Raw genomic sequence first — 24271 nt, 5'->3', positions numbered from 1 at the left:
CAAAAGCAAAGAGGGGCACATCCACTCTCAGCCGTGACCTTCACCCCCCTCTGCTTGAGCCCTAACCATCCAGCAGTAGCAGGGTCACATTGCAGAGTCTGACACAAGCATCCTTTTGCTTCAGCTTGGTGTGCCTGGGGTGGTGGTGTGAGTCTGGAGCGTCACCTCCCTGTCCCCACTAATGGAGTTACGGTTGATGTGAAGGCAGGCCAAGGCTTCCATGAAGAGGCAGGGGGCAGGCAGCAAACACGAGCAGAGAAGCAAGCTTACACTGAGGGCAGATGGTCACCAGCCTCTGAAAAGAAAGCGGAGCAAGAGAAATGTTAAGGAGTATTATTTTGGATAAAGGTTGTCCGGACAGCCTCTCTGAGGCTGGATATGTGAGCTGAGTTCCAAATAAGGAGAAAAGGCCAGCATGGGCCGATCTGGTGGAAGCACGGCAGAGGCAGGGGAAAGGGCAGGTGTAGTGGCCGCAGGGGACACTCAGGCTAGCTGGTGAGAGCCAAGTGGGTGGAGAGCCGCTGCTGGTCAGGTGAAACCATCCTAGCAGACACATGCCCGGCCGTGTGGACCCCCTACTTTCAGCACTGAGCATCTGTTGGGTGCTGGGGACATCAGGGGCCTTATATTCCAGTGAGAGGAGACAGAGCAGAGAACAATGGGATGCGTGGGGTGTTCGAAGGTGAGCCATGTTGAGGAGAAAATGAAGCAGAAGAGGTGCAGGGGTGCTGAGAGAGACGGGCGGTTTGCGACTGTAAACAGAGAAGGCAGTGAGGGGAAGATCATCTGAGGCTCCCTGGGGAAGAGGAAACCACCAGTGCAAAGGCCTTGAGGCAGCAGTGTGCCTGCTGTGCTTGGGGAGGAGCCAGGAGGCCTAGAGAGCAAAGGAGGAAGAGGAAGAAAAGGCCCGAGGCAGGCCCCAGTAGGACTTTGGGTTTTCTTTCCAGAAAGATGCAGCTATTAAAAGGTTTGGACTCGTGGAGGATGTGGCGTGCTCTGGCTTCTGTTTGAAAGGATTGCTCAGACGGCCACGCTGGGAATAGACTGTAGAGGTCACAGGCAGCATCAGGGACACCAGGGAGGAAGCGTGGGAGGAGGGCAGTGAAGTGGAAGAGGCAGGAGGAGCCCCGAGTCTGGAGCTAGAGATGGGGGACTGGTTAGCAGAGAACTGCTATTATTAAGGCCACAGCAAATGGGAGCATCTAGGAAATGCATGGATGGAGATGAAAAAGAGAAAAGGTCCAAAGAGGAATCCTGGGGCCCTTGGATGGGAGACGATAGGGAGAAGGAGGAGGACCTGGAGACCCGCGTCTGGCCAGGAAGGAGTGTGGTGTGGGGAGCACTGAGTGCCCAGCAGGGAGGTCCCTGGGGAGTGGGGGCAGGAGAAAATGGCAAAATAAAATGGAAGCCATGAATACCAACAACTCTCTTCAGGCTGTCGCCAGCAGCTAGAGGGAACTTTGGCATCAAGAGAGGGTCTCTTTCAAGATTGAGCAAATGAGTAACCTAGACAGGAGAGAGGGAAATGGCTGGGATGACATCCTGAGTGGGTGTGGGGCCAGGATGGGCACCCAGGCAGTGAAGGAGGAAGCAGGGGCATGGGAGGACATTGGGCCTCACTCAAGGTAGACGGGAAGCTACAGGAAAGCCCCCCAGCCCCAGCCTGACCTCCTCCTCCTTGGCCATCACCCTAGGAGTCATGTTTACTTAAGGGTGTTTTTCGTCTCTTTTAAATTATCTCACTGGAATATCTGGAGTCCCCACCAGCAAGGTTGGAGAGGGCAGGGCCTGACTCAATAGTCAGAGAGAAGGGACCCCAGGGATGTCTGCCACATAGGGAGCTGGTAAAAAGATCGAGGGTCTCTGCCCGCAGGGGCTGTGGGTCCCAAGGGGCCTCCACGGCCTCCCAGCAGACACAACAGGAGCAGTGGAGTGGGGAAAGGTTCCACAGGGCACACTCATGTATGACACTGGGGTCAGGGGCTGAGGTGCCTCTGAGGTTCGGCTGGAGCCCTGTGCTGGGCTGGGAAGACTAGGTGAGGAACAGCGATGGCAGGAGCAAGGCTGAGGGTGTTTCTTGGCCTTCTTCTATGCCCACTAGCCATCCGAGGGGAGATGAAGGAGCAGCAGGTGCATAAGCCTAGCATGCCAGGAAGGGGTGGGCCCTGGCTGCAGACACAGGTGGAAGTGGTACAGAGGGTGTGTATGGCCTCATGGTGGTCTGTGGACTGTAGGCGGCATTGACAGCCTGAGGGCGGTAAGGTCCCTTTGGGGTGGTAGTGGAAGAGGTGCAGAGGTGGCCTAAGACCCCGCCCTGGGCCTCTGGGACCACCTCAGGCCAGGAGAGGAACCTGAGGAGGCAGTAAGGGCTGTGTGTTGGGGAAGGGTGCTGGTTCCACCCAGCCTTGGTCATGCTTTGGCTGGGATGCACTAAACTCCACAATGGGGACGTCCCTGGGCCGTGTGCAACCTTGGGCCTCCAGGGAGGGCGTCTCTTAGAAATGTTTGCTGCTTCTCACTGAGGTAGTGCCCTTCAGCATTGAGTGGCCTGAAAACACCCCATCGTAAGACCAAAGCCAAGCCCTTTGTTAATAGCTCAAGATCTGAATGCAGGGAAATGGAACCTGGAGGAACGCTGACTCACTGTCAGCTGTAAGAGACTCTCAGGATGGCGCAAGCCCAAATGAAAACCCCAACCAGCGGAATGTTTGAGCAGGCGGCCCTGGCACCCCCTGTTGGTGATTGAGCAATTGCTCTGTGCCAGGCTCTGTCGAAAGGTAGCAAATAAGCAGACAATCCCTCCCCGGAAGTCAGTGAGAAGACAGACATTAAAGTGAGTCTTTGATTGCACCTGGCAGGAGCGCCGGGAAGCAACCTTCCAAGCCACAGCAGCAGAAACTGGGGAGAGAAGGACTGACTGCCCTTTTTGGACAAAGACTTTGGAATTCAGCCAGGTGCAGGGAAACCATGAGGATGGGTTTGACCTGATCACGAGACCCAGGTCCAAGTGAGGGAACCCACTCAGCAAGGGGAAGGGGTGTAGCCAGTCACTGGATCATTGCTGACAAAAGCACCACAAAGGCCCCCACAGTCAAGGGCAGCAACAGGGTGCTTACTCTCATTTCTGTGACTTCAGGGGTGTAGCCAACAGCTGGAATAGGTATTCTCCCACCGCTCCGTTCCCACAGAGATAGCCTGGTGGCTCTCCAATTCAGGCAGCAGGAAAAGCCCAAATAACGAAGTCATACCTGCAATGGCTACAGAAAGTGCATTCTGTTTCTTTTCATTAAAAATGGCACACCGTTCTCCATTGCTGTATTACCCCTGTCTCCGAAGCCAGTCTGGGGGAATTAAAGAACTGAGTGCAAATAGTTGGCCATCTGCAATCTGGAAAATGTGGCTTCACCAAATTCAGAGAAAATCCTAACTGTATTTAAGATATGGAGGTAGAAAATTCCAATTTGATGGTGCTCTTTGGTTCACTTTTTGGTACTTGAAGGGCTGTGAAGTTCGACTGGTTTAAACTGACCTAAGAGCACTAAGTTTGGCTGAGCAATGCCTGGGGTCCAGATGCTGCAGAGTTGAAATGGACTCATTGTCAACAGTCTGATTCATGGTGAAAATTAGGGGGCAAACCCACGTAAAAAGGGCTTTGCAGGCCAGATCTTTGTCTCAAGTACACAGGTCTGCCCTTGGATCTTCAAGACAGCCATAGACAATGCAGAAATGAAGGGGCATAGCTATGTGCCAATAAAACTTTATTTACAAAACCTGGCTGAGGGCCAGAGTTAGCCCTTGGGCCACAGTTTGCCACCACCTTGTCTAAACCAAGAAAACCAACTCCTAGAACCTGGGACCTGGAATGACTTTGGAACTCTGTGGTGTCCACCCACTCACATAGGGAGGGGCTTGCTTCCCCATCTCAGCAGGAGGCCAGCTGGCTCGAGTGGGACCCAGAAAAGGCCTTCCTATTGACTCTGCCTTCTAGAAGCAAGAGAGAGTCCAGGCTGGGGGGGCCAGGGGGTGAGCAAAAGGAGGCAGCAACTCTGGCTTAGAAGGCCAATGAGACTTTAGCACATGTGTTAAGTGAAGGTGGAGCAGGCAGTGGAGGGAGGGATCATGGAGACCGAGGGTCTAATTCTGGGAGCCGGGTCTCACAGGAGGTGCAGGGGTCAGAGGGCTGCCATGGCTGCGAAGGAGGGCATTGTGGGAAGCTCTTCCCTGTAGGGAATTATGCTGATCTGAGGTTTACAGATGCTAGTGGGGTGGCCATGGAACAAGGGGTAGAAAAGCCTGACGGAAAGACTGAGAGGAGTTGTTTGGCTTGGAGAGTGAAGAGGAGGAGGGGAGCACAGCATGGAAAGGCGGGAGGGGCAGGTAGCACCAGATTGCGAAGGGCCTCTGGTAGTAAGAGACACACAGATGGAAGGGTCTTTGGAGGGGAATAACGACCCAACAGACGCACCCAACTGGGAGCCAGGGGGTGCAAAGAGACATGAGGAACCATTGCAGTGGATCAGGGCACGTGATCAGAACAGGCTTGGTGGGTGTCAATAAAAAATGGGGCCAGGAGAAGTTTCCAGAAAGAGGGGCAGTCAGCGGTGTTGAGAGCCCTGAGGGATCAAACAAGATGGAAACACAGAAATGGCTGCTGGACTTAGCAGGGAGACTGACTGGGCATAGTGGGTGCTGGCTGTGGCTAGGAGAGCCAGGGGAGCAGAGGAGAGGTCCCTAGAGAAGCCAGGGAGGGAGGCCCACTCAAGAAAGGTTGGCAATGCACCCATACTAGGCTGGGTACTTTCTCTCACCAAAGTTCTTCAGACTTGCTGGTAAGAGAAAATAGAAAGCCCACCCTCCAGCATTCTCCCTTTTTCAAATCATCTTTGTGTTCTAACAAATTGGAATTGAGATGTGGTTGACCCAGGGCCCACCTAAGCCAGTCCTCCCAGAGTGCACTCTTGAGTTCCAGAACATCTGCCCAGGTCAGCCTAGAGAAAACCACGAGCACTTGTTCTGCATGTAGATCAGTTGACAAGACTGAGACCCAAAGCTGAAAACCCTTAACACAGCCAGGCAAGACCACCCCAACTGTTCCATTCCAATGGATGATCGTTTGCCATGCAAGTGACCCCTGCCATTGATGTGGGTGGAACTTGCCAGCACCAGTGTGCCATTGATTGTCTCCTTTCTTTCTTCTTTCCTTCCTTCCTTCCTTGCTCCCTCCCTGCTCCCACCTCGGGCCTGTGTCCCTCCACCTCCCACTCCAGATCCGGGTAGTGAAAGCATTCCGTAGCTCACTCTATGAAGGCCTGGAGAAACCGGAATCCAAGACCTCCATCCATAACTTCATGGCAACGCCCGACTTTCTGATCAATGACTACACCCACAACATCCCGCTCATAGATGACACGGACGTGGATGAGAACGAGGAGCGCCTGCGGGCTCCCCCACCCCCATCCCCCAACCAGAACAACAATGCCATAGACAGCGGCGTCTACCTGACCACGCACGGCACCAAGTCAGCTACCTCGTCAGGGTTTTCTTCCAGACCTGGGAGTCCAATCCACAGCATGGAGACGTCCCTCTAAGCAGAACTGCTCTTGGCACACGCACCCCTGCACACACGCGCACAGGACAGCAAGGAGGGCACGGCCAAGGCGCTTGAAGACATTGCTCGCAGGGCACTTGCAAGAAGCCAATCCATTCAAGGCTTCTTACCTGGAACCGAGGAGATGGAGGAGAAGGAGGAGGAGGGAGGAAAAACTAGAGAGCAAGAAGAGCTGTGTTCCCCCCTTTTTTTCTATCGAAGCTTTTTTTTAACGAACACTGCAATGCTACCAGACATTTGTCATTTGGGCTGCGCTGTGGGGCAGGGGGCTGGTTTCGGTGTATTGGGAGCTTTGTCGCACCCATGGAAGAGTAATTGGATCCACAGATTGATACAAAAAGAAAATAGGCAAGCACTGCTTTGCAGGGCTGGGAAGCATGCCCCCTGCCCAGACAGCCCACCCGCGGGAGCCACCTGCAAATGTACCCACACCGCCAAGCACCCCATCCCCAGGACACGTGCAGTCCGTGTGTGTGTGCGTGCGTACGTGCGTATAGACATACACGTACATATATGACCAGATGCGTATTTAAAGAATAAGGAACTATGTATCGGCATGATATTTCCATTCCTCTTATCAGGTGTTTTCATTTTGAGATTTTATTATTTATTGTGGCAGGTTTTTTTCTTTTTCAGGGAACGAGACTACAAGAATATCTTTTCGGTTGCTTGCCCTCTCCACACCCCATCCCACCCCCACTGCTCCTTTCCCCTTCCCTCTGTCCTCCGTCCTCCAGGCACAAGTCCTGGAAATGTCACCGTTGAGATTCCCAAGTAGAAGATCAGGGGAATGGAGGGCAAGGTCGAAGTGGAAGCAGTTACAATCGAAACATTTGCACTTTCAGACCCTTGCCTATAGAGGAAAAAAATCCCTTTCGATGGAATTTCTTATTTAAAAGGAAAATACCAAAGTACTGATGAGAATGAGCCGCTCCAGTAGGTAGAAGCGAGAGTTTTGCTTTCAGTTTCCTTTGGTTTCGACGTCAATTCCAAATGCTGAATTCTGGCTGGTGGGCTTTCTTTGCTCATGCCCCAACTTCAACAGCATGAAGCTCCGCCCCCTGCCATCTCTGACCCCATGGGAGGACCCAGAATGGAGGGGTGGAGGGACAAGAATCAGACAGAAAGCAGTAGAGGAAGAGGTACCATCAAAACCCAAGAGGAGCTAATGCGGCTGCAGTACAGACCACAGACCCCTGGGCGCCTCCAACTGGACTCCCCCTCTTTGCCGAGAAGTTGTTGCTGAGATACCCATGAAGTAACTGGGAAAAGTTCTCAGTCACCACCCGCCAAAGCACTCTTCCCACCCTCGTCTTCTCGTTCAAGGACAACTATGACCTGCAACAGCATGGATTTGTGTCTGCAGCCACCTACGGCCCCATCAGGGAAAACAGAAGCTGAGGCAAAGTCCCTGGGAGCCATGCTCATGGCTGTTGCTCTAATCACTCCTGTGGCTCTTTCTCATGAGGCTGGAAAGCTGAGGAGGTCAGCTTCACCACATCGGGTGAACACCTGGTCTGCAGGTGGGGAGAGCTGGGCCTGGGCTCCCCAGATGGTTCCCTCGGGAGCCTCTCCTTGCAGTGTGGGCACCCAGTGTGCCAAGCCTCAGTTTCCCTTGAATGCACCCTCGCCAGGGAGGAAAATGCAGAAAAAGCCGGGGTTCTTTTACCATCTGAATTCATCTGTCTCATGTTTTGCAGGGAGGCGGTTGGGGTCCAACTACGCCTCGTCCACGTGCCTGTCTCTGGGGTTGAGCCACTGGGTGGGGGCAGCTGGGAGCTGAGGGACACAGGGTCAGAATGGAAACTGCATATGCAAATGGGCACGCTCAGCAGTTGAGCAGCAGCTGGACTGAAAGCAAGGCTGATCTGCCCATCACGCACTTGTCTTACCCCCATCTGCCTCTGTGAGCATCCACGCTGGCAGCCAACATGCTCCACGCTTAACATGAGTGCCACGTCACCCCTGAGCAGGAGTAGTCAAATCTCGGGCAAAGGAATTTCGGTTAGAAAAGGAAATCCCACTTAAAATGCCAGCTACAGATAACTTAAAGCCATCCCTTTTTTCCAAAGGGCACATTGCGAATGTTATCCATTTGTAAATTGTTCCCTATGTCCTTGTTTAAACAGCCACAACAAAAAGGGCAACTCAATTTGTTGAGGGTCTGTCTGTTCCTAAACAAGAAATAAAATTGGAAATGTTTAAATTGAAGAAGATAAGCTGCATAATGCTACACTCATGGGCTTCTTTTCATTCTCTGTTGTAGACACATTGATAGAACAAATGGTCCATATATATTTAAAAAAAAAAAAAGAAAACCCTCGCTGCTGCTGTACAAAGTTGCCTACTGTACATGTCGATTGTTTAGTCTCTAGGTTGCCTTTCCGCAAGGTGTGGGGTTCAGAAAGGGGTGCCGTGACCTCGGATCGTTGCTCTGGTTTCTGTAGTCTTCAGGCCGAGGGACCTGTCTCATCAGGGAGCCCCTCTCTATAAAGCATTATATTATATGGAATGGCTTGGTCAACTGTGTTCAGTCTTTAAATATGTCTTACATTTTTATCTGCCTGTTATAAAGATGAACAAAAATATCTTAATGAGGAAGACCACAGATGCATAATAATTTAAAGTCTGTAGTTAAATTTCCTAATTTAAAGAATAGGCCAAAATTTCTGTGTATAAAAAAAAATGAAAGGCTCCTACAATCCTGGTCTGGGTAATGTGTGTGATTTATTATTGGACGAGTTCTCATCTGGAATGAAAGAGAGGTATCTTCATCTGCTTTGCCCAGCTGGGTCACTCCTTGGGAGTAGCGGAGTTTCCCTGAGCATGCAGCCAGCCGCCTTTCCAATCTTTATGGAAAGAGGAAAGTGCTCACCCGCCCTGTGGGGTCAGAGCCATTCCTGGAGAAGGTTTGCACGGTGGTCCTCTGTCTTGACGTGGAAGGACTGGGTACCCTGGTGTGTCCTCTGAGAAGGGTGAGGGGGACCCAAGACGATGGACGATGGCAACAATTCAATGCCAGCACACCAACCCAAATGCCAGATCCCTGGCACACATGCAGACTCCCTCTTTTTTTTTCTAATTGTGGTAAACTATACATAGCGTAGAATTTACCATCTGAACCATTTTTAACTGTCCAGTTCAGCAGTATTAAGTACACTCACACTGTGGTGCGACCATCCCCTGTCCATCCCCAGAACTTTTTGTCTGAAAAGAAATCTGTCCCCATTCGACACTAGCTCCCCATCTGCCAACCCCAGCCCCTGACACCAACCACCCTACTTTCTGTCTCTATAAGTGTGACGCCTCCAGGGACCTCATGTAAGTGGAATCACACAGTATTTGTCCTTTTGTGACTGGCTTACTTCATTCAGCGTAATGTCCCCAAGGTTCATCCACGGTGAAAGATGTATCAGAATTTCCTTCCCTTTTTATTCCTTGACATGGATAGACCTCATTTTGTTTATCTGTTCATCTGTCGATGGGCACTTGGGTGGCTTCCGCTTTTTGGCTACCGTGAGTACTGCTGCTGTGAACATGGGTGTGCAGATACCTGTTTGAGTCCCTGCTGTCAATCCCTTTGGGTCCACGCCCAAAAGTAGAATTGCTGGGTCATATGCTAACGCTATGTTTAATTTTTTGAGGAACCGCCAAACTGTTTCCCACAGCAGCTGCACCATTTTATATCCCCCACCCCCACCCCGAGCAGTGCACAAGGGTTCCAATCGGAGATGTTCTCTTTCACCCAAAGCCATGCAAAGAAAAACCCACTATTTCACTCATTCACTTGCTCCATGGGCTACTCCCCCATTCATTCCTTCATTCACCAGGTGTCTTTGAACACCTGTGCACGGGGACATCTGTGCTCTGTGGCCCGCCCCCTCTGCTCCACCAGCATAGCCACAAAGGCAGCTGTGGCCCCAAAATTGCAAATGACTACTGCAGCCACGATGCCAAGCCTCTGCATCTCGTTTCATTGTATTTCTATTTCTCCACTCCACACATCACCCTTTTAGACTTGGCAGTGCCACAGGACGCATTTTCCAGGGGAGGTGCCAAGAAAGGAGAAAAATGGCTTCTCAGTTCCCTCCAAACCACTGGAGTCTATACTTCTAAAAAAGGCCAAAAGACAAATAGCTGAAAACAGCAGACAGACAAATAACAAAGAGCCCTTGCTTCTTCATGGATGTGCAAGTCCACCTTGAACCATAAGGCTAAGGAAGCCTAGATTGGGCCAAATGCCATATCAAGATAGCCTCATGGAGAGATACTGTGTTTCCCCAAAAGAATCATTCATTTTTGTCTGTGGATTCTCTTTGGCCCTGACTCACACTCAAATATAACACGGTTTCCCATGGGAAAAAATTGGTACTTAGCCAAATGGTTCAGAGCAAGGAAACTACAATACCCATCCCTCCACTAAGCTGACGCCATCTCCACCACTCAGAGTAAGAGTGCATGCCAGGAGTCTGGGGAAGGGCCATATAGGAGTTTTGGGGGACTGCTATAACAAAGCTCCACAAGTTGGGGTCTTCAAAAGACAGACATTTATCCTATCACAGTGCTGGAGACCAGATGTCTGAAATCGAGGAGTGCACAGGGCCACGCTCCCTCCAAGGCTCTAGGTGAGGGTTTTTCCTTGTCTCTTCCAGTTTCTGGTGGTGGCTGGCCTTCCTTGGCTCATAGCTGCATCACTCGTTTCTGCCGCCATGGTCACATGGCCTTCTCCCTCTGTGCGTGTCTCCTGTTCTTCTAAGGACACCAGCCATGTTGGATTAGGGCCCCCCACTCTTGTAGGTGTCCTATCATCCTGACGACATCTGCAAAGACCCTATTTCCAAATAAGTCCCACTCGCAGGGGGTTAGGACATGGACACGTCTGGGGGACACCATTCACTCCATCACAACTGGAAAGGAAGAGATGGGTCGAGTCCCTCACAGGACCTGGTTTGCCCACCTTCTTCTATCAGGTTGACAGGCCAGGTAAGGCTCAGCCATTTATCACTTTACAGTAATTAAGGCATGATCTGGACTAAAAAGCTGTTGGAAGCTTCAAGTTCTAGAAAACCTTCTCAATCTCTCATTGTTGACCTTTTTGAACCTAAAGTAAAGGAGATGGGAGGTTGTATATCTTTAGATGGGAGGTTGTATATCTTTAATCCCCGTTATTTTCTACAAAAAGTCTCAGTAATAGGAAGCCAAAACAAACGAACTAACAAAAACCATCCTGTACCACTAACCTTAATTTATACCCTATGGCCAAAGTGTCCTTACAAAGCAGGGCTGGCGTGCCCCATATTCCCAGGTAGTGCCACATAGGTCCCAATACCTTTCCTTCATCTCAATTACAATGACAACACACACTGAAGGGGGAGCTTCCAGTCCCAGCTGCATCGGGAAAACACACAGGGTGACAAGCGCTGAGATGACAGGCTGAGGCCAGGACACAAAGCCAGTAAGTCTCTAGAGCAGTGTGACAGGTACACAGGAAGTCAAGGGATTTTAAAACAGCAATCACAGTTTGAGATGATTTGGTCTTACCTGTTCAATTTATAAGATGGGAAATTTAGTCCCATAGAGAGAAAGCCACTTGCCTGGTATTCAGTCATCAGGAAAGGAAAACTAGACCCACAAAATCTCCACAGAGACTGTTAGCCCCAGTAACCCAGAGCTTTCCAGGCCATGCTTTCTGGGTTCAGCACGATCGCTGTCAGCCAGGGCTGGGGAAACTCACTGACTGTTTAGGGAGCTTTATCCAACCATCCCCACCTTATGTCTGATCTGTCCTGCGGCGGACGGGGTCTGGGGAGGAAACAGACAGGAACAGGCATGGTTAGAGAGCCCTCCGTCCGGAGGATTCTGCCTTGTGAGAGCTGAGAACACAGCCTCCCATCAAGTGCATGGGGGCCAGCTGCCTCGCTGGATGCTGAACCCGAGGAGATCCCAAGAGATGGAAGCTTCTGTAGGAGCTTGTGATCTTGTCAGGGCGCAGACGACAGGGAAACCAAACGTGAAACATCTGTCTTAGTTCCATTCACATCAACAATAAGCGGCGGTCACGGGCAGTGCCCAGTCAGTGCAGGACAGAAAGGCCTGGGGCCTGGGAGTACCTGTGCCCGGTTTTTGGTGTGAGAAGAGGGGAGGTGCTTTTGAACCAGCAGAAGGCAGAAAGGACTGGCGAGAGCACCAAAGCTGCCCTCAGAGGCTTGCCCTGCTGGGCCCCTCACCCGCCATACTCAAGAGTCCCAGCACCAGGTCCTATGTCTGGGTGTGGAAAGGACACAGTGGGAAAGGGGACATTTATTTGGAACCCTCATCCTGAAAACAAATAACAGTCTCTTCGTAAACTCAAGCACACACCCGTATGTGACCCCTCCCTGTGCACCCCACTAGGGATGACACTCCAAAGCACACTAGTGGACTCCAGGCATTCCAGCCATCCCCCACACCCATGGGTGCCATAAGGCATGGTGGCCAGTATCCACAGCCCACGCGTCCATGGTAACAACCTGCCAAATGCAGGGAAGTGCCTACGACACTTTTCCAGGCCCTACGCCATTGTGTTGACAGGATGGTCCCACCAGTGTGCACTGAGCCCAGTGGGGATTTCCAGGGAGAAGAACCCAGGCTGCTCAGTTTCTCTGACATGCCCAAGAACAATCCTTCATGAAGAAGTGCCTTTTAGGTGGGAGTCAGGGGGGTACCACAGCTCTGAGATTCTCCAGACTCTCCATCTAGACTCGGTATCTTCATATTAAAAATATATATATATATATATTACTTCCTACTTACATTTTGATCAGCTCTTGGTTTTTGGAACCCAAATGATACTCCCTCTTTCCAGAATTTATGATCACTCACCAAGCAGCATGCTTGTTAAGCCCTGCCTGTAAATGTCCCCGTGGAGCAGGAGTGGGACACCTGGGCTCCTTCAGGGCATGCTGCCATGATATAGGTACGTGCAGTGCCATCACGCCCTCAGGAAACTGAGTCTGGATGGCACCCATAAACTCCACAGGGCAGCACAGGCGACAGAACAAAGAAACGGTGTCGCTGTTGATTTGTATGCGCTTTTATTATACAAAATAAAATTTCACCTATGTTACACATTCATCATTTCTATAAATCTGGCTTTTAAAAAAATCCCCAGGGTTACCTTCCCATCGTTCTTTCATTTTCCTTCCAATGATTCTATTCCTTAACTATAGTCGGTGTCCTCTCAAAGGACAAAAGCAGACTCGGACGCCTCGGGGCCGCCCCACCCAGCACGCTCCTGCCCGCTGGAGGCACGGCCCCTGTCACTGTCTGGACCATGGCTGCCGGGGACAGTCAAAGCATGATAATCAAAGTGGCAGCATGTCATTGCCTTCACCAGCCCGTCTCCAGCAGCACAAAACCAGTCCTCTGGGGACCGGCAGTCACGGCGATGTGGTGGTGCCGTCCCCTGGCAACCGAGCGTCCCAGGCTTCTCTTTTGGCAGGCCTGGACCAGGGCCTTAGGGGATCTCTGTGTCCATGGTATAAATCTGAATGAGATCAGACACAATGTTATCAATGATTGGCTTGGTAAGGTCGTCACTAAACACCTAGAAAGGAGAAGGAAAACAGGTTCCGATTAGACTCCCTCTGTGTGAAAACAAGGCACCTGCCACTAAGCGCAATTACATTGCATGGGGTCAGGGGACAGCACGGGTACTTGGCTATTGGAATGGATGGCAGCTCTCTGTAAAGCCGGTTCAGTTCCAGCCTGCCAAGCAGAGAACATTCCAGATGGAAGAGGGCTGAGTGATCATCTGAGCCAGACAGCAGAGGGGACTTGCCCTGGGTTACACAGGAATTGGTAACGGAGCTGAGCCAGGAGCACAGGCTCCTGCTTCCCACCCGCCCTCTCCAAGTTGGGGGCGGGGCCTCTGGGAATCTTGGGACAGGAAAGGGAGGGATTTCCAGAAATAGGCAGGCTAGATGACCTGGACCCCACCCCACCCTGGGCTGGTCCCTGGACCAGACATCCTGTTCATTGTGCCAGAGAGCTCATTAAATTGTAAGGTGAGTCCCCAGGGGCCCAAACCAAGAGGGCTGTGCAGCTCGGGACTAACCCTATACATTCACAAGGAAGATCTGGCCCTTGCCTAGCTCCTGGGAGTGGAGGGACCTCTAGGCCCCTGGCACATCCTGCCCGATGAGAAGCTCTTGGCTTACCTGGGCCAAGGGCCTTGCCAGGTAGTCTATGCTGACACAGGGCTTTCTGGTGGGGGCGTGGGCTGCATATAGAGCTTGCCCTCCAGGGGCCGGAGACTGATGACTAGGGTCAGCCATGGAGGCACTCCAGGCCCACAGGAAGGACCCCAGGAAAGTCCCTGGACACCACCGCTCAGAGGAGCTTCTGTGGTGGCAACACTCCGTGTGTGTTGTCAAACACCGTTGCTGGGGACATTGTGCTGTCCTCAGGACGCCACGGGCAGAGGACCTGGGAGCTCTCGCCTGGTGTGTCCTGGACCCACCCTACATAGGCTCCTTTTTTTTCCTGAGTTCAATCTGTATCCTTTCAATGTAATTAATCATACAACCATGACCACAAGTATAATGGCTTTTCTCAGTTCTGTGAATCTTCGTAGCCAAGCATTGAGCCTGAGGGTGCTCTTGGGGACCACTGATGACATAGGAAGTAAAAAGCAGAACAAGGAGCCCTTGTTTGGGTGCTGTGGCCCTCTGGACCAGGGGGTTGCTGCCTAGGGAACTGAGGTGCCATGCGAGGGTCAGGCCTTTAGGCCAAGCCAGAACAAACGCTGGACCTGAGCATATCCCCTCCACAGCCCCCAAAGGACCCTCCACAGGCTATCACCTCAGGAGGGAAACAGTGACCTGGAAACCTTCCCACTTCCCAGACCCTGGCTCAGGAAGATTGGCCACCCATCTCATCCTGGATTCTGGGTGGAAAACAAATACTTCAGAAATATTTGAAGTATATTTCTGGCTTGCTCGTCAGAATCCACTACCTGTGTGCTCCTGGAGACCCCAAGCTGAGAAGTGACTGTTAAAAAGTAGTCCAGGGCCGAAGGGTGGAAGCAAGCTTGTGTCCCTCCATGGAGGGCCGGATAAACACGATGTGGTCCATCCAGACCATGGAATAGTATTCAGCCTTAAAGAGGACGGACAGTGACACATGCTACCACATGCTACTGCTGTAGACGCGGTGCTGCACGGACCCAGAGGCCCGACACAGCTTAGCGCAAAGGCCTGCCAGCACTAGCATGTTCGAGTGCAGGCAGGCTTCTGGCAGGGAAGTGCGTCAAGCTCTGCTAAGTCTCCTGACCAGCGCAGCGCAGCCCCAGCCCACAGCAGACAAGTGACAACAGAGAGGCGATTGCTGCACAAAGTGGCGGCGGAGCGCATGCGAGCAGGAAAAGCATTTCACAAGTCAGACGCAAGTGTCCCAGGACAGGCAGGCGGTGCGTTGTTGGGAGCCAGCCCTCGCCGCTCACAAGCCCAAAGGGTGCTGGGATTCTGGACGCTCCCAGTGCATCAGGCCCGGAGCCATCCAGAAAAGCTGAAGAGGTGGGTGAACATGAGCATGCTGCCCCCGAAGAAGGCACTTCTTCTACAGTCGTAACCATTACTGGGGAAGTCTGTGGTGCCCAGAAAACGGGCTCATGGCAGAACTGCCTCCCGGCGCTTTTCTTTCATGAGGGCCGAGTGCGCGAAGGAGAGGCAGTGCGGTGGCGCCCAGCGAAGTTCAGGAGCAAGTGAAGCGAAAGGAGAGCAGAAAGGCAGACACATGGAGAAGAGCCAGCAGGGACAATGGGAAACCAGTGACGACATCAGATCCGAGCAGCTGACGGACTGGGGCTGCCATGCCCACCAGATGCCCTCGGAAAGCAGGGCCAGGAAGTGGCAGCCCCTTTGCCACCGCCTGATTCCAACCGAGAAAGGACACTGTGGGGACATGATCTGGAACTCCCCGAGAAGCCCCAGCACAGAGCAGTATTTTCTGTCCACACAGACGCCTTTTCATCCCAACGCTACGGCAGGGGTGCGTCTGGTCCAAGACCAGGTACGGATGCGTTTGTTCAGACACGTGAGCACCTTTTATGCCGGGTCTAGGCACTGACACAGGTCAGCTGATAAAGCAGACAAGAACCCTGGCCTCCAGGCGCATACAGTGTTGGCATGGGGGGAGGGGAATTAGACAGACTATAAAGGCCAGCAGAGCAAAGAGCAGGAAAAACTGTGATCTCCCATGGAGGGCAAGCAGGCTAGGGGGAGGGAGTGTCAGGAAAGGGGGAGGTATCGTTTAAGCCAAGAGCCGCAGGAGAGGAGTGAGAGCGAGGAGCAAGCCAGGAAGGCACCCAGGGGGCACCTTCTGTTGGGGGAAACAGATGACACACTTTAGAAGATTTCTGGCTACTGTGGGTTTGTCGGGGTGGGGTAGGTAGTGCACGAAAAGGAGAAACCTGCAGTTACCTCAAACTCTGCTTACATAGAACCTCATTCTAGGACAAGGCCAGTCAATGAGGTGTTATGAAGAAAGGAACAGCAAACTTCAAGTGTGGGAAAGGAAAAACAGAAAATGATCTCAACATTCCATTTTGAAACAGTGGGGTTATTGAGGGAAAATCAGACGGGACTGCAGAAGTCCTTGAGCACAGCCCTTCCAATGGACAGATTTTAACTTGCTCTCTACAAACTGTACTATGGATTTAGTAGGTCTGGGGTTGGCAGGGGAATCTATCAGTCATCAGTTTCATCTCTGTCTCTATCTCCCCACCTATCATCTGTCTAATCTACCATCCATCTAATCTATTTATCCATCCATCCATCTATCCATCTACCATCTATTTGTCTCTCTGTCTACCTATTATCATCTACCTACCTATCCATCATCTATCTAATCTACCATCCATCTATCCATCTACTATCTATCTACAAGCATCTATTTATCCACCCACCCACCCATCCACCCACTCGCCTACCTGCCTATCTACCTGTCTCTACTATCTACCTATCTAGCATCCACTTGTCTTTTTAGAGTACCTCCCTACACTTCTGACGTGAAGCCAGGTTTCCTAACCTCTCATCTATGACAAGCTCCCACTCAATTTAATAGAAGTGCTTGGCTGAGTTCAATGGTTCCCACCTGGGGACGACCCCTACCCTGGCACACTTGGCAATGTCTGGAGACATTTTGGGTTGTCACGACTGGTGCGGAAGGTGCCCCTGGCATTGAGTGGGAAGAAGGCAGAGATACTGCTCAACATCGTACCATGCCCGGGACGCCCCGCCACCGAGAATGACCCGGCCCAAATGTCCATAGTGCCAATGGGGAGAATCCCTGCCTTAGACTTAGACATGACAGGGTATTTTCAAGATTTAGTCATCTCAAGTGGCCCACATCTGCCCTCCCTGAAAATTACTACAAAGACACATGAACACCCAGGTACAGACACTTCTGAAAGTCCTTAGGCAAAGGAAAGAGGGACACATGCCAGTGCACTGAGCAGTCACCTCACCTGCCACCACGGCTTCTCGGCCTCGGCCTCGGCGGGTACCTCGACCCCATAGACCTGCAGGGCCAGGTGGAGCACTGCCACGGCTATGTGCTGAGCCCGGAACCGGAGGCACAGCCCCCCATGGTAGCTGTCCCGCAGCAGGGCCCAGGCAGTGACGGAGATGGGGGTCCGCTGCCAGCTGTAACGGTTCAGCCAGTTCTTGAGGGAAAGCAGGTAGTGGAGCAGGTACTGCAAAGATACGCCAGTCAGCCAGTTGGCTTTCAGGGCGCTGGCCCCCAAGTCACGTGCCTCCTCACTGTGAGGCACTGCGGCCCCTCAGTCTGCCAGCCACTCTCCCTTAAGCTGTCTTGCTGTGTATAAAACAGATTGGAGCGAGACACCTTCCTGTCCAAATCCTCCAATGGCTCTCTGTGTCACTTAGAAAAAAGCCCCAGTGCCTTCCACTGGCCTCCAAGCCTGGTCTCCCTCTCGGCCTCTTCATCCGTACCCTACCATCCCGCCGGATTTGAAAGCGCCAGGTGTGCTCCACCTCAGGGCCCTGGCGCTCCGCCCCCTCCTCCTGAAATCATGCCCACCCACTCTCGTGCTCCAGGCACAGCTCCAGAAACCCACCTGGGTCACTCTTGATGGCCACCCCCACGGAAATCCCTCTTCACCACATGGCCCCGCTCCGGCCACCGTCAGCAATCACTCTGCCCAGCCCCTTGCCCCACTCAACCATAAGCTCCAGAAACAGCACCCTTATCTGCAGAATAGAACGTGGTGCCCACGTGCCCAGCCTGAGGCTAGGGGCCAGCCGGTGACAGGACACCCGCTTTCAGGAGGCTTAGAGACAGGTAACTGTGTTTTGCAGTCGTGCTGATGGCTATAAACTCTTTATGAATGACCTTCCAGCTCAGCTTTCTGCCAGCTCCAGCGCTCTGGGAAGACAGCTGCTGCTTCTTTTTTTTTTGGAATTTTTATAAGTGTTTTATTTGAGCCAAAACTGATGACAATTGCCAGGAAGCAAGAAGATCTCAAATGCTCCGGAAGACAACTGCTTTGCCTGCACCTCCCACTCTACCGAACACACTGGTGAGCCCACTCGACAGCCGTGAACACACATGCGTGGGGCTCCAGCACACCCAGAGGAGGGGCCTTACCCACCACTTTATGCCCACCCTAACCCAGATGGAAGGGGAAGGCCACGGCTCGCAGGTCACACGGGGCCCCACTCCTGGGGGCCGGTGACAGCTGTTCTTTCCCAGACAAGGCCCACGACAACACAGCTGTTTGGAAATCGCCACAAGGGAGATCGTATCCAGGAGTAGGGAGGCGTTTGGAAGGGTGACATTGTAATGCAGAGAGCAGCACGAAGGAGGAAAGAGTCATTTTGTACCTGACTGGGGTGATAGATACATGAAGGTATACAAGCAATACAACTGTATTGCGTGGCACGAGTACAGTACAAGTCAAGACCAAGTACCACCAGGAAGCAGGGCACTGCAGCAATGCCCACACCCTCAAAGCGATGTTGGGGAAGTTTTACAAACTGTTTCCAAACTGTTGCAAACTGTTTCCTTTCTCTTTACAAACTGAGATGGGCAATGTCTCCATCTCAGATGAGATCTCTGTGTTATTTCCTCTGACTGCTTGTAAATCTACACTTACCTCAATAAAAACTTCAATGAAAAACAAACAAAATCCTGGTACAGAGCCCTATGTCACAACCTTTCCTCCCCTTCCCACCCCTCCCCCGCCCCCCGCCTCCGCTCCCCTCTCTCTCTGCAAGCCACCCTTCCCAGTGACCTAAGGGTTCCACATGTCCCTTTTTCTGCTGTTTGAAACAGTTCTGTTGCGACTTCCTGTGTTCCTAGCGGTCAAAAGTGTGCTACTTAGCACGAACGACTCAGGCTTTTCTCGTGGGTTTCTAAGCACGACTGAGCTGGACGCAAGCTCCAACATAGGACAACACGTCTCAGGGACAGGTCACAAAAGCAGCTCTGTTTTCCCATGGCTCACTGAGCACACAATCTAGATGGGTCACAGAACCTGCGAGGGCTTCAGAGGGTCACACCGATCGGCTTGTGGCCACAGCCAAGGAAGCAGAAAGGCAGAACCTGAGAAAACCCCGCGAGTGGGACAGGAGAGGGCGCCTGAGCCAGTGACTGTGTGCAGTCAGGAGCCCCGGGGCCCAGCTGTGGCCCTGCTCTTCCTATGCCCCCAAGTGCCGTCAAGGAGTAGATGGGTGCACTTTTGGTAGCAGGGACAAAGAGGTTCGTACCTTGTGTGGGTGTTGAAAGGAGACTTGGAAACGTAGTACCCTCAGCACAAGGAGCTCACACTGCACAATGCTGTCCCGAAGCGCCCAGAAGTGGGAGTCCAGCTCCAAGGGCTCGCTGCCCGGGTGAAAGTACCTATGCGGACAAATGGCAACGCTTACGGTAGCCAAAGAAATGGCCCCGAGGAGCCCCTGCAGTCACATGATGTCCAGATACAAATCCCAATGTCCTTCTGCCATAGATTAATATAGTGTCATTCGCCTTCCATTTCCATAGATCACTCTTTATCTACATGTCTAGTGTACAGGATGAAAACAGTCACCAATGGAGAAAAGACACCAGCTTCTAGTTTTAGCCCCATATCACTCAGCAAGGCGTCAAGAGTAAAGATGGGCTCTTTGCCATTGCTCCAGAGGAACTGGAAGCTCTAGCAGGCCGAGTCGGCTTGGCTCAGTCTTTCCCACCTGGATGGCAATGCACAGGGCTCTCACTCTGGCCCCAAGGAAGGTCTTTAGACATATCATGGGGGTGATGTATTCAGAAGAGTAAATGTACTTCAGCTTTCTATTTCCCACTGATTTCTTTCCTTCTTCCCAGATCGTTTTGTCCTTATTTATACCGTATACGCCCACAACACCCCCACCTATGCAGGTGAGAGAACAGGATTCACACTTAAGTAATCAAAACTCCCTGCTGATGACTCATCCTTCTTAGTTCCTCACTCATTTTCCAATTTCCCACAGAACCCCACCCAGGGGGCCCACATCTAATTAGCGATCCATACAATTTCCTCTTCTGTCGGACCCTCCCTGCTGGGGACCTGGCAATTACAGATGGACTCCAGCTGCCCTTCCTCACTTCCCTCTCCTGTTTTTGTCTTAGTCTTTCGAGGTACACTGTGAACCTGTCATGCTTAGGGAGTGGGGAGTACTTTTTTCCATTACTGTTTATTGAAAGAGAAACAACACAAAATAGTTTTCTTTCCTAATGATTAGAGTTCCTGGAAAGGCTTTCATGCGCCACTAGTCAGTAACTTTCCATAAATCACTTTCTCCTGGGCCCCACAGGCCTTAGCGCAGCCTGCCCGGCGGGCTGGACCCCTGTATTCTTCCCCAACAGGAACATGGTACACGGCTGCTTGGGCCCTGGGATGCCAGGCACTGACCACCATGCCCACCCCGAGGCCAGAGATGCTCCTTAGCAACTGGGTTTCTCTCAGCATCTACGAGTGCCCAGCTGGGTCCACGCCCTTCCCTGTGTGATGGCTCGACCTATGGGGCCTACAGAACCCAACTGGTTCAATCTGTTCTATCCAAGACTCCAGACGAATCTTCTTCAACACATCTCTCCAAGCTCCCTCTGTTCCAGCCATGCCCCTCCACACTGACACGGGGGGAAACCTCATATCCACCCTCCTCCCCACTCCGTCTGGCCTTTGGCCCCGAGCTTCTTTCTCAAAGACTCCACCCCCGGGGATTTTGACGCCAGGCTCATTCCCGTGAGCCTTTGCTGCTACTGTGTTTCCCCGAAACTAAGACCTAAGCGGAAAGTAAGCCCCAGCATGATTTTTCAGGATGACATCACCTGACCATAAGCCCTAATGCGTCTTTTGGAGCAAAAATTAATATAACACCCGGTCTTATTTTCGGGGAAATACAGTAGCACTTCCAGCCCCGGTTCAAGGCCACCCAGGTGCTTCCTTCTGACCTTGACTGCTACCACCTGGAGGGCAGGGCCCAGTGGGACCTTCTCCACCCCCCCCCATTGGGGCAGACACCAGGAATTCCTCCCAAATGCCTGGGCCCCAAAGCTGTTACCTGTTGGACACGTTGATGATGTCACGAGTACGCAGATGTTGCTCTTCCACTTTGCCAGCCAAGTAAAGGGAAGACATGGCAACCAAGTAGGGGTCATAGGCGTCCACGTTGATCTCGCAGAAGAACTTATGGTAAATGGTACAGGCGGTGGCAATGGGAATGGACTGCATCCCTAGCTTGACACCTACCAAGAGAAAGTAGGCAAGATACTTCAATGCAGCGCCCGCCCCCTGCTAAAATGTGACTGGGAACTGCTCAGATATGAGGAAGAGCTTAGAGCTTAGCCTGTAGGGGCTGCGAGGACTTTCACTGGTTCCTCCGCCAGAGGGGGTTAGAGGAAGGCTTCTCAGACTCTAATGGGCTAATAAGCCCCTAGGGCTTGTGCTCAAATGCTTCAATAACTGCAAATTCCGCTCTTTTATCAAGGCCCCAGGTCACACCCAAGCTACCCATCTGCAAACCACACTGGGTGAAGCAGGGCTTCAGACTGCTGCTCAGGTAGTACCTGGCATCCCGGAAGCTTCTGGACATCTTGGAAAGGACCACCTTAGCAAGCATTTACCTAGAGATCACCACAGCTCACCTAACCAAAATCCTGCCAAGATGACAGGAGCGAAAAAAGGCCTCCGAACATTCAACAGACCCCACCAGTCCTGAGGTTACAGTTAAAGAGTATATTCTGCACTGGTTTTCCAGTCTGCGGGTTAGGAAAGGCAAGATAAGCAAGCAGGGTGACTGCCAAAGGTAATCGCAGGCAGAGCCGGAGAAAAGCGACATCTATGGCCACAGTCAGGCCCCAGAGATGAAGACCAACACACTGAAAAGGGAACAGAACTGAAAAACCAGAGTATGGTCGTTTGATTTAGGGGTTAAGGCCCGTCCCCCACTCCACCCCCAGACAGCTCCTAAGGAAATCACCACATTGGGTCCCAGAACCAAAACAAATTCACAATGACCAGGGTTAACAAGAGAAGAGTAAATGACGTGCAATAGACTGGAAGAAGTAGGTAAAGAACAACCATCAATAATTAAGATTACGTTCAACATCTACCTAAGAAGGTATATTAGTTCCCGAGGGCTACATTTAAAAATTACCATAAACTCGGGGGCTTAAAACACACATTTTTTCCCTTACAATCCTGGTGGTCCGAAATGGGTCTTAGTGGGCTAAGATCAAGCTGCCAGCAGGGCTGGTTCCTTCTGGAGGCAGGGGAGGACCCCGTTTCCTTGCCCTTTCCAGCTTCTAGAAACACCTGCTTGCAGGCTTTGGCCCATGGCCCCTTCCTCCATCTTCAAAGCCAGTGGTGTAGCATTTTCTACACCACCATCTTCTGGCCTTCCCTAACTATCACTCCTCCTGCCTCTCTCTCTTTGAGGACCGGTGTGATTGTATCAGATGCACTACATAATCTACGATACTTCCCCCATATCAAGATGCTTAAGCCCACCTGCCAAATCTCTTTCGCTACATGAGGTAACAATCACAGGTTCCAGGGATGAGAATGGGGACATCTCTGGAAGAGCAGTATTCAGCCTCGCAGAAGGCAAGAGCTTATGCAATACGTTGTGTAAAGAAGTCCTTTGAAAGTGATACTGAAGAGCTTTTATCATTTCAAGGTTTAAACTTCAGTTGCATCAACAGTTCCTACATGGGACCCCTCCTTCCCAGAGATGTCAATAAGGGGGTATTTACTGCTCGTGAACCCCCAAGTCTTGTTTCACACAGGAAACCATCAAAGGGCAGCATGCTTCCCTGGTTTACATGGACCCTCTGAGCACATGGATCTGAGGGGACACTGCCATCCTTCCTGATACACTTTGCAACTCTTCTTAGAAATTAAACGTACAGATCACTGGGATTTACGGTCCTGAATGATTTCCACAAACTCTCTGCCCATCTTGACTTGAAAGCAGGCTCATCCAGCCCCTCTCCTGTACACAAAGTAACAAAAATAGGAAGTAACTGTCTGCCGGCTGAGCAAGATACAATTGGCAGCAGAGAAACAATGGTTCTACATAAATCGATCAGCTTCATTGTCTTGCCTTGGGAGCAGGGACCCCAACACCATTGTGGGCAGCCTGGAAGGGTTCAAAACGCCAGCTGTACCCTGGGTCCTCCGTGTGACAGGACCTCTCCCAACAAGGCTTGTCACGAGCCTCACCGAGCGCGTGCTCCAAGAGGCTCCGTGAGGCCAAGTGCCATACCGTGTCCCCGTATGAGGACAGGCGTGGCTAAAGGCGCTGTACACTCAACCGAACTGCGGAAGCCCGGACTCGGCAACCTTCTAGCTGGGGCCAGTCGCTTTCCACATCCTGTGTTTGGGCCTGAGCGCCCGATCGTGATCGTGAAATGACAATGACTGCGTCTGCCTTGCAGCTCAGAGCGTAGTACACAGGGCGTGACGGAAAGGCATTGGCCCGTTTCAGGCCCGGTCTCTTCCCTTTGCCTACACTCGCCAGTTCCACGGCCCGCGAGTCCCCTCCTTTGAGAAGCGGGGCCCCACCATGCCGGCCACGGCCCACGGGCCGGGCCCTCCCAGGACCGGTCAGGGCCTCCACGGTGAAAGTGCAGCACCGTGGCCCTGGCTTCCACGTCCCGTCCACGCAAGGCCTGCCCTCTTCCTGGCCAAGGTTACCTGCCTCCATGATGAACCTCGTCACTCGAAAGTGCACCCTCGCTTCGGGTGCCGGCCGCCACTCGGTGCCCCGCGCCGCGTCCCCTCCGCAGCTGTCCTGGCCAACGGCCTCCATGAGGCCCCGGCCCCAGACCCCCGGCTGGAAGGACAAATGTCCCCAGCGCGCGGCGGCCGGCTCCCGGGGTCCTCGCGGCGGGCGCGGCCGCCCTGGCCCGCAGGCGGCCCCACCTGCCCCACCCCGCCGGGGCCAGCCCGTACCCCCCTCACCCCCCGCCCTCCCCGGCCCCCCTGGGGGTGAGCGCGCGGCGGCGCGCAGAAGGCGGGCCTGGATGAGCGCGCAGGCGCAGGCCCAGGACCAGACGCAGGCGCAGAGACCGGTGCTGCCTGACGGCTGGCTTGCACCCGCCACCCCCACCCCCACCCCATGCTCGCCACGGCGCTCC

At 52.6% G+C, this 24271-nt stretch overlaps 2 protein-coding genes across 8 annotated transcripts in view; one reads left to right on the top strand and one right to left on the bottom strand.

Annotated features, from left to right (window-relative positions):
• The window catches only part of ATP2B3 (ATPase plasma membrane Ca2+ transporting 3), a 68794-nt gene extending 60479 nt beyond the window's left edge, over positions 1 to 8315 (top strand). For 2 of the 6 annotated variants that reach the window (XM_081043743.1, XM_081043742.1), the window contains one exon: positions 5268 to 8315. In XM_081043743.1, coding sequence (XP_080899869.1) covers positions 5268 to 5588 — 321 coding nt within the window. In that variant the 3' untranslated portion in view covers positions 5589 to 8315. The remainder of the gene's footprint in view (positions 1 to 5267) is intronic. The other 4 variants (XM_081043745.1, XM_081043744.1, XM_081043746.1 and 1 more) reach the window with 2 other exon arrangements.
• A 4342-nt stretch (positions 8316 to 12657) lies between these two features.
• CCNQ (cyclin Q) lies at positions 12658 to 24057 on the bottom strand. 2 transcript variants are annotated; one of them, XM_081042441.1, is made up of 5 exons: positions 23829 to 24057; positions 21193 to 21376; positions 19378 to 19510; positions 17115 to 17342; positions 12658 to 13193 (listed from the first exon to the last, which is right to left on the bottom strand). In XM_081042441.1, exons 1-5 carry the CDS (start codon positions 23941 to 23943, stop codon positions 13104 to 13106), a joined length of 750 nt encoding a protein of 249 aa, XP_080898567.1. In that variant the 5' UTR covers positions 23944 to 24057; the 3' UTR covers positions 12658 to 13103. The 2 variants fall into 2 exon arrangements, with proteins under 2 accessions (XP_080898567.1, XP_080898568.1); XM_081042442.1 differs by having other exon boundaries at positions 12660 to 13133.
• Positions 24058 to 24271: the final 214 nt, after the last annotated feature.

The sequence above is a fragment of the Rhinolophus hipposideros genome, assembly GCF_964194185.1.
Source record: "Rhinolophus hipposideros genome assembly, chromosome: X".
Lineage (NCBI taxonomy): Eukaryota > Metazoa > Chordata > Mammalia > Chiroptera > Rhinolophidae > Rhinolophus > Rhinolophus hipposideros.
This window is presented reverse-complemented; position numbering and strand designations above follow the sequence as displayed.

Bases quoted from the DNA above. Each gene is read 5' to 3' on its own strand.
- CCNQ (XM_081042441.1), bottom strand. From the start codon at position 23,943: ATGGAGGCCGTTGGCCAGGACAGCTGCGGAGGGGACGCGGCGCGGGGC. The intron at 21,377-23,828 runs GTAACCTTGGCC...TTCTCTTGGTAG, and splicing joins GAGGTTCATCATGGAGGCAG to GTGTCAAGCTAGGGATGCAG. The intron at 17,343-19,377 runs GTACGAACCTCT...GTATCTTTGCAG, and splicing joins CCTTTCAACACCCACACAAG to TACCTGCTCCACTACCTGCT.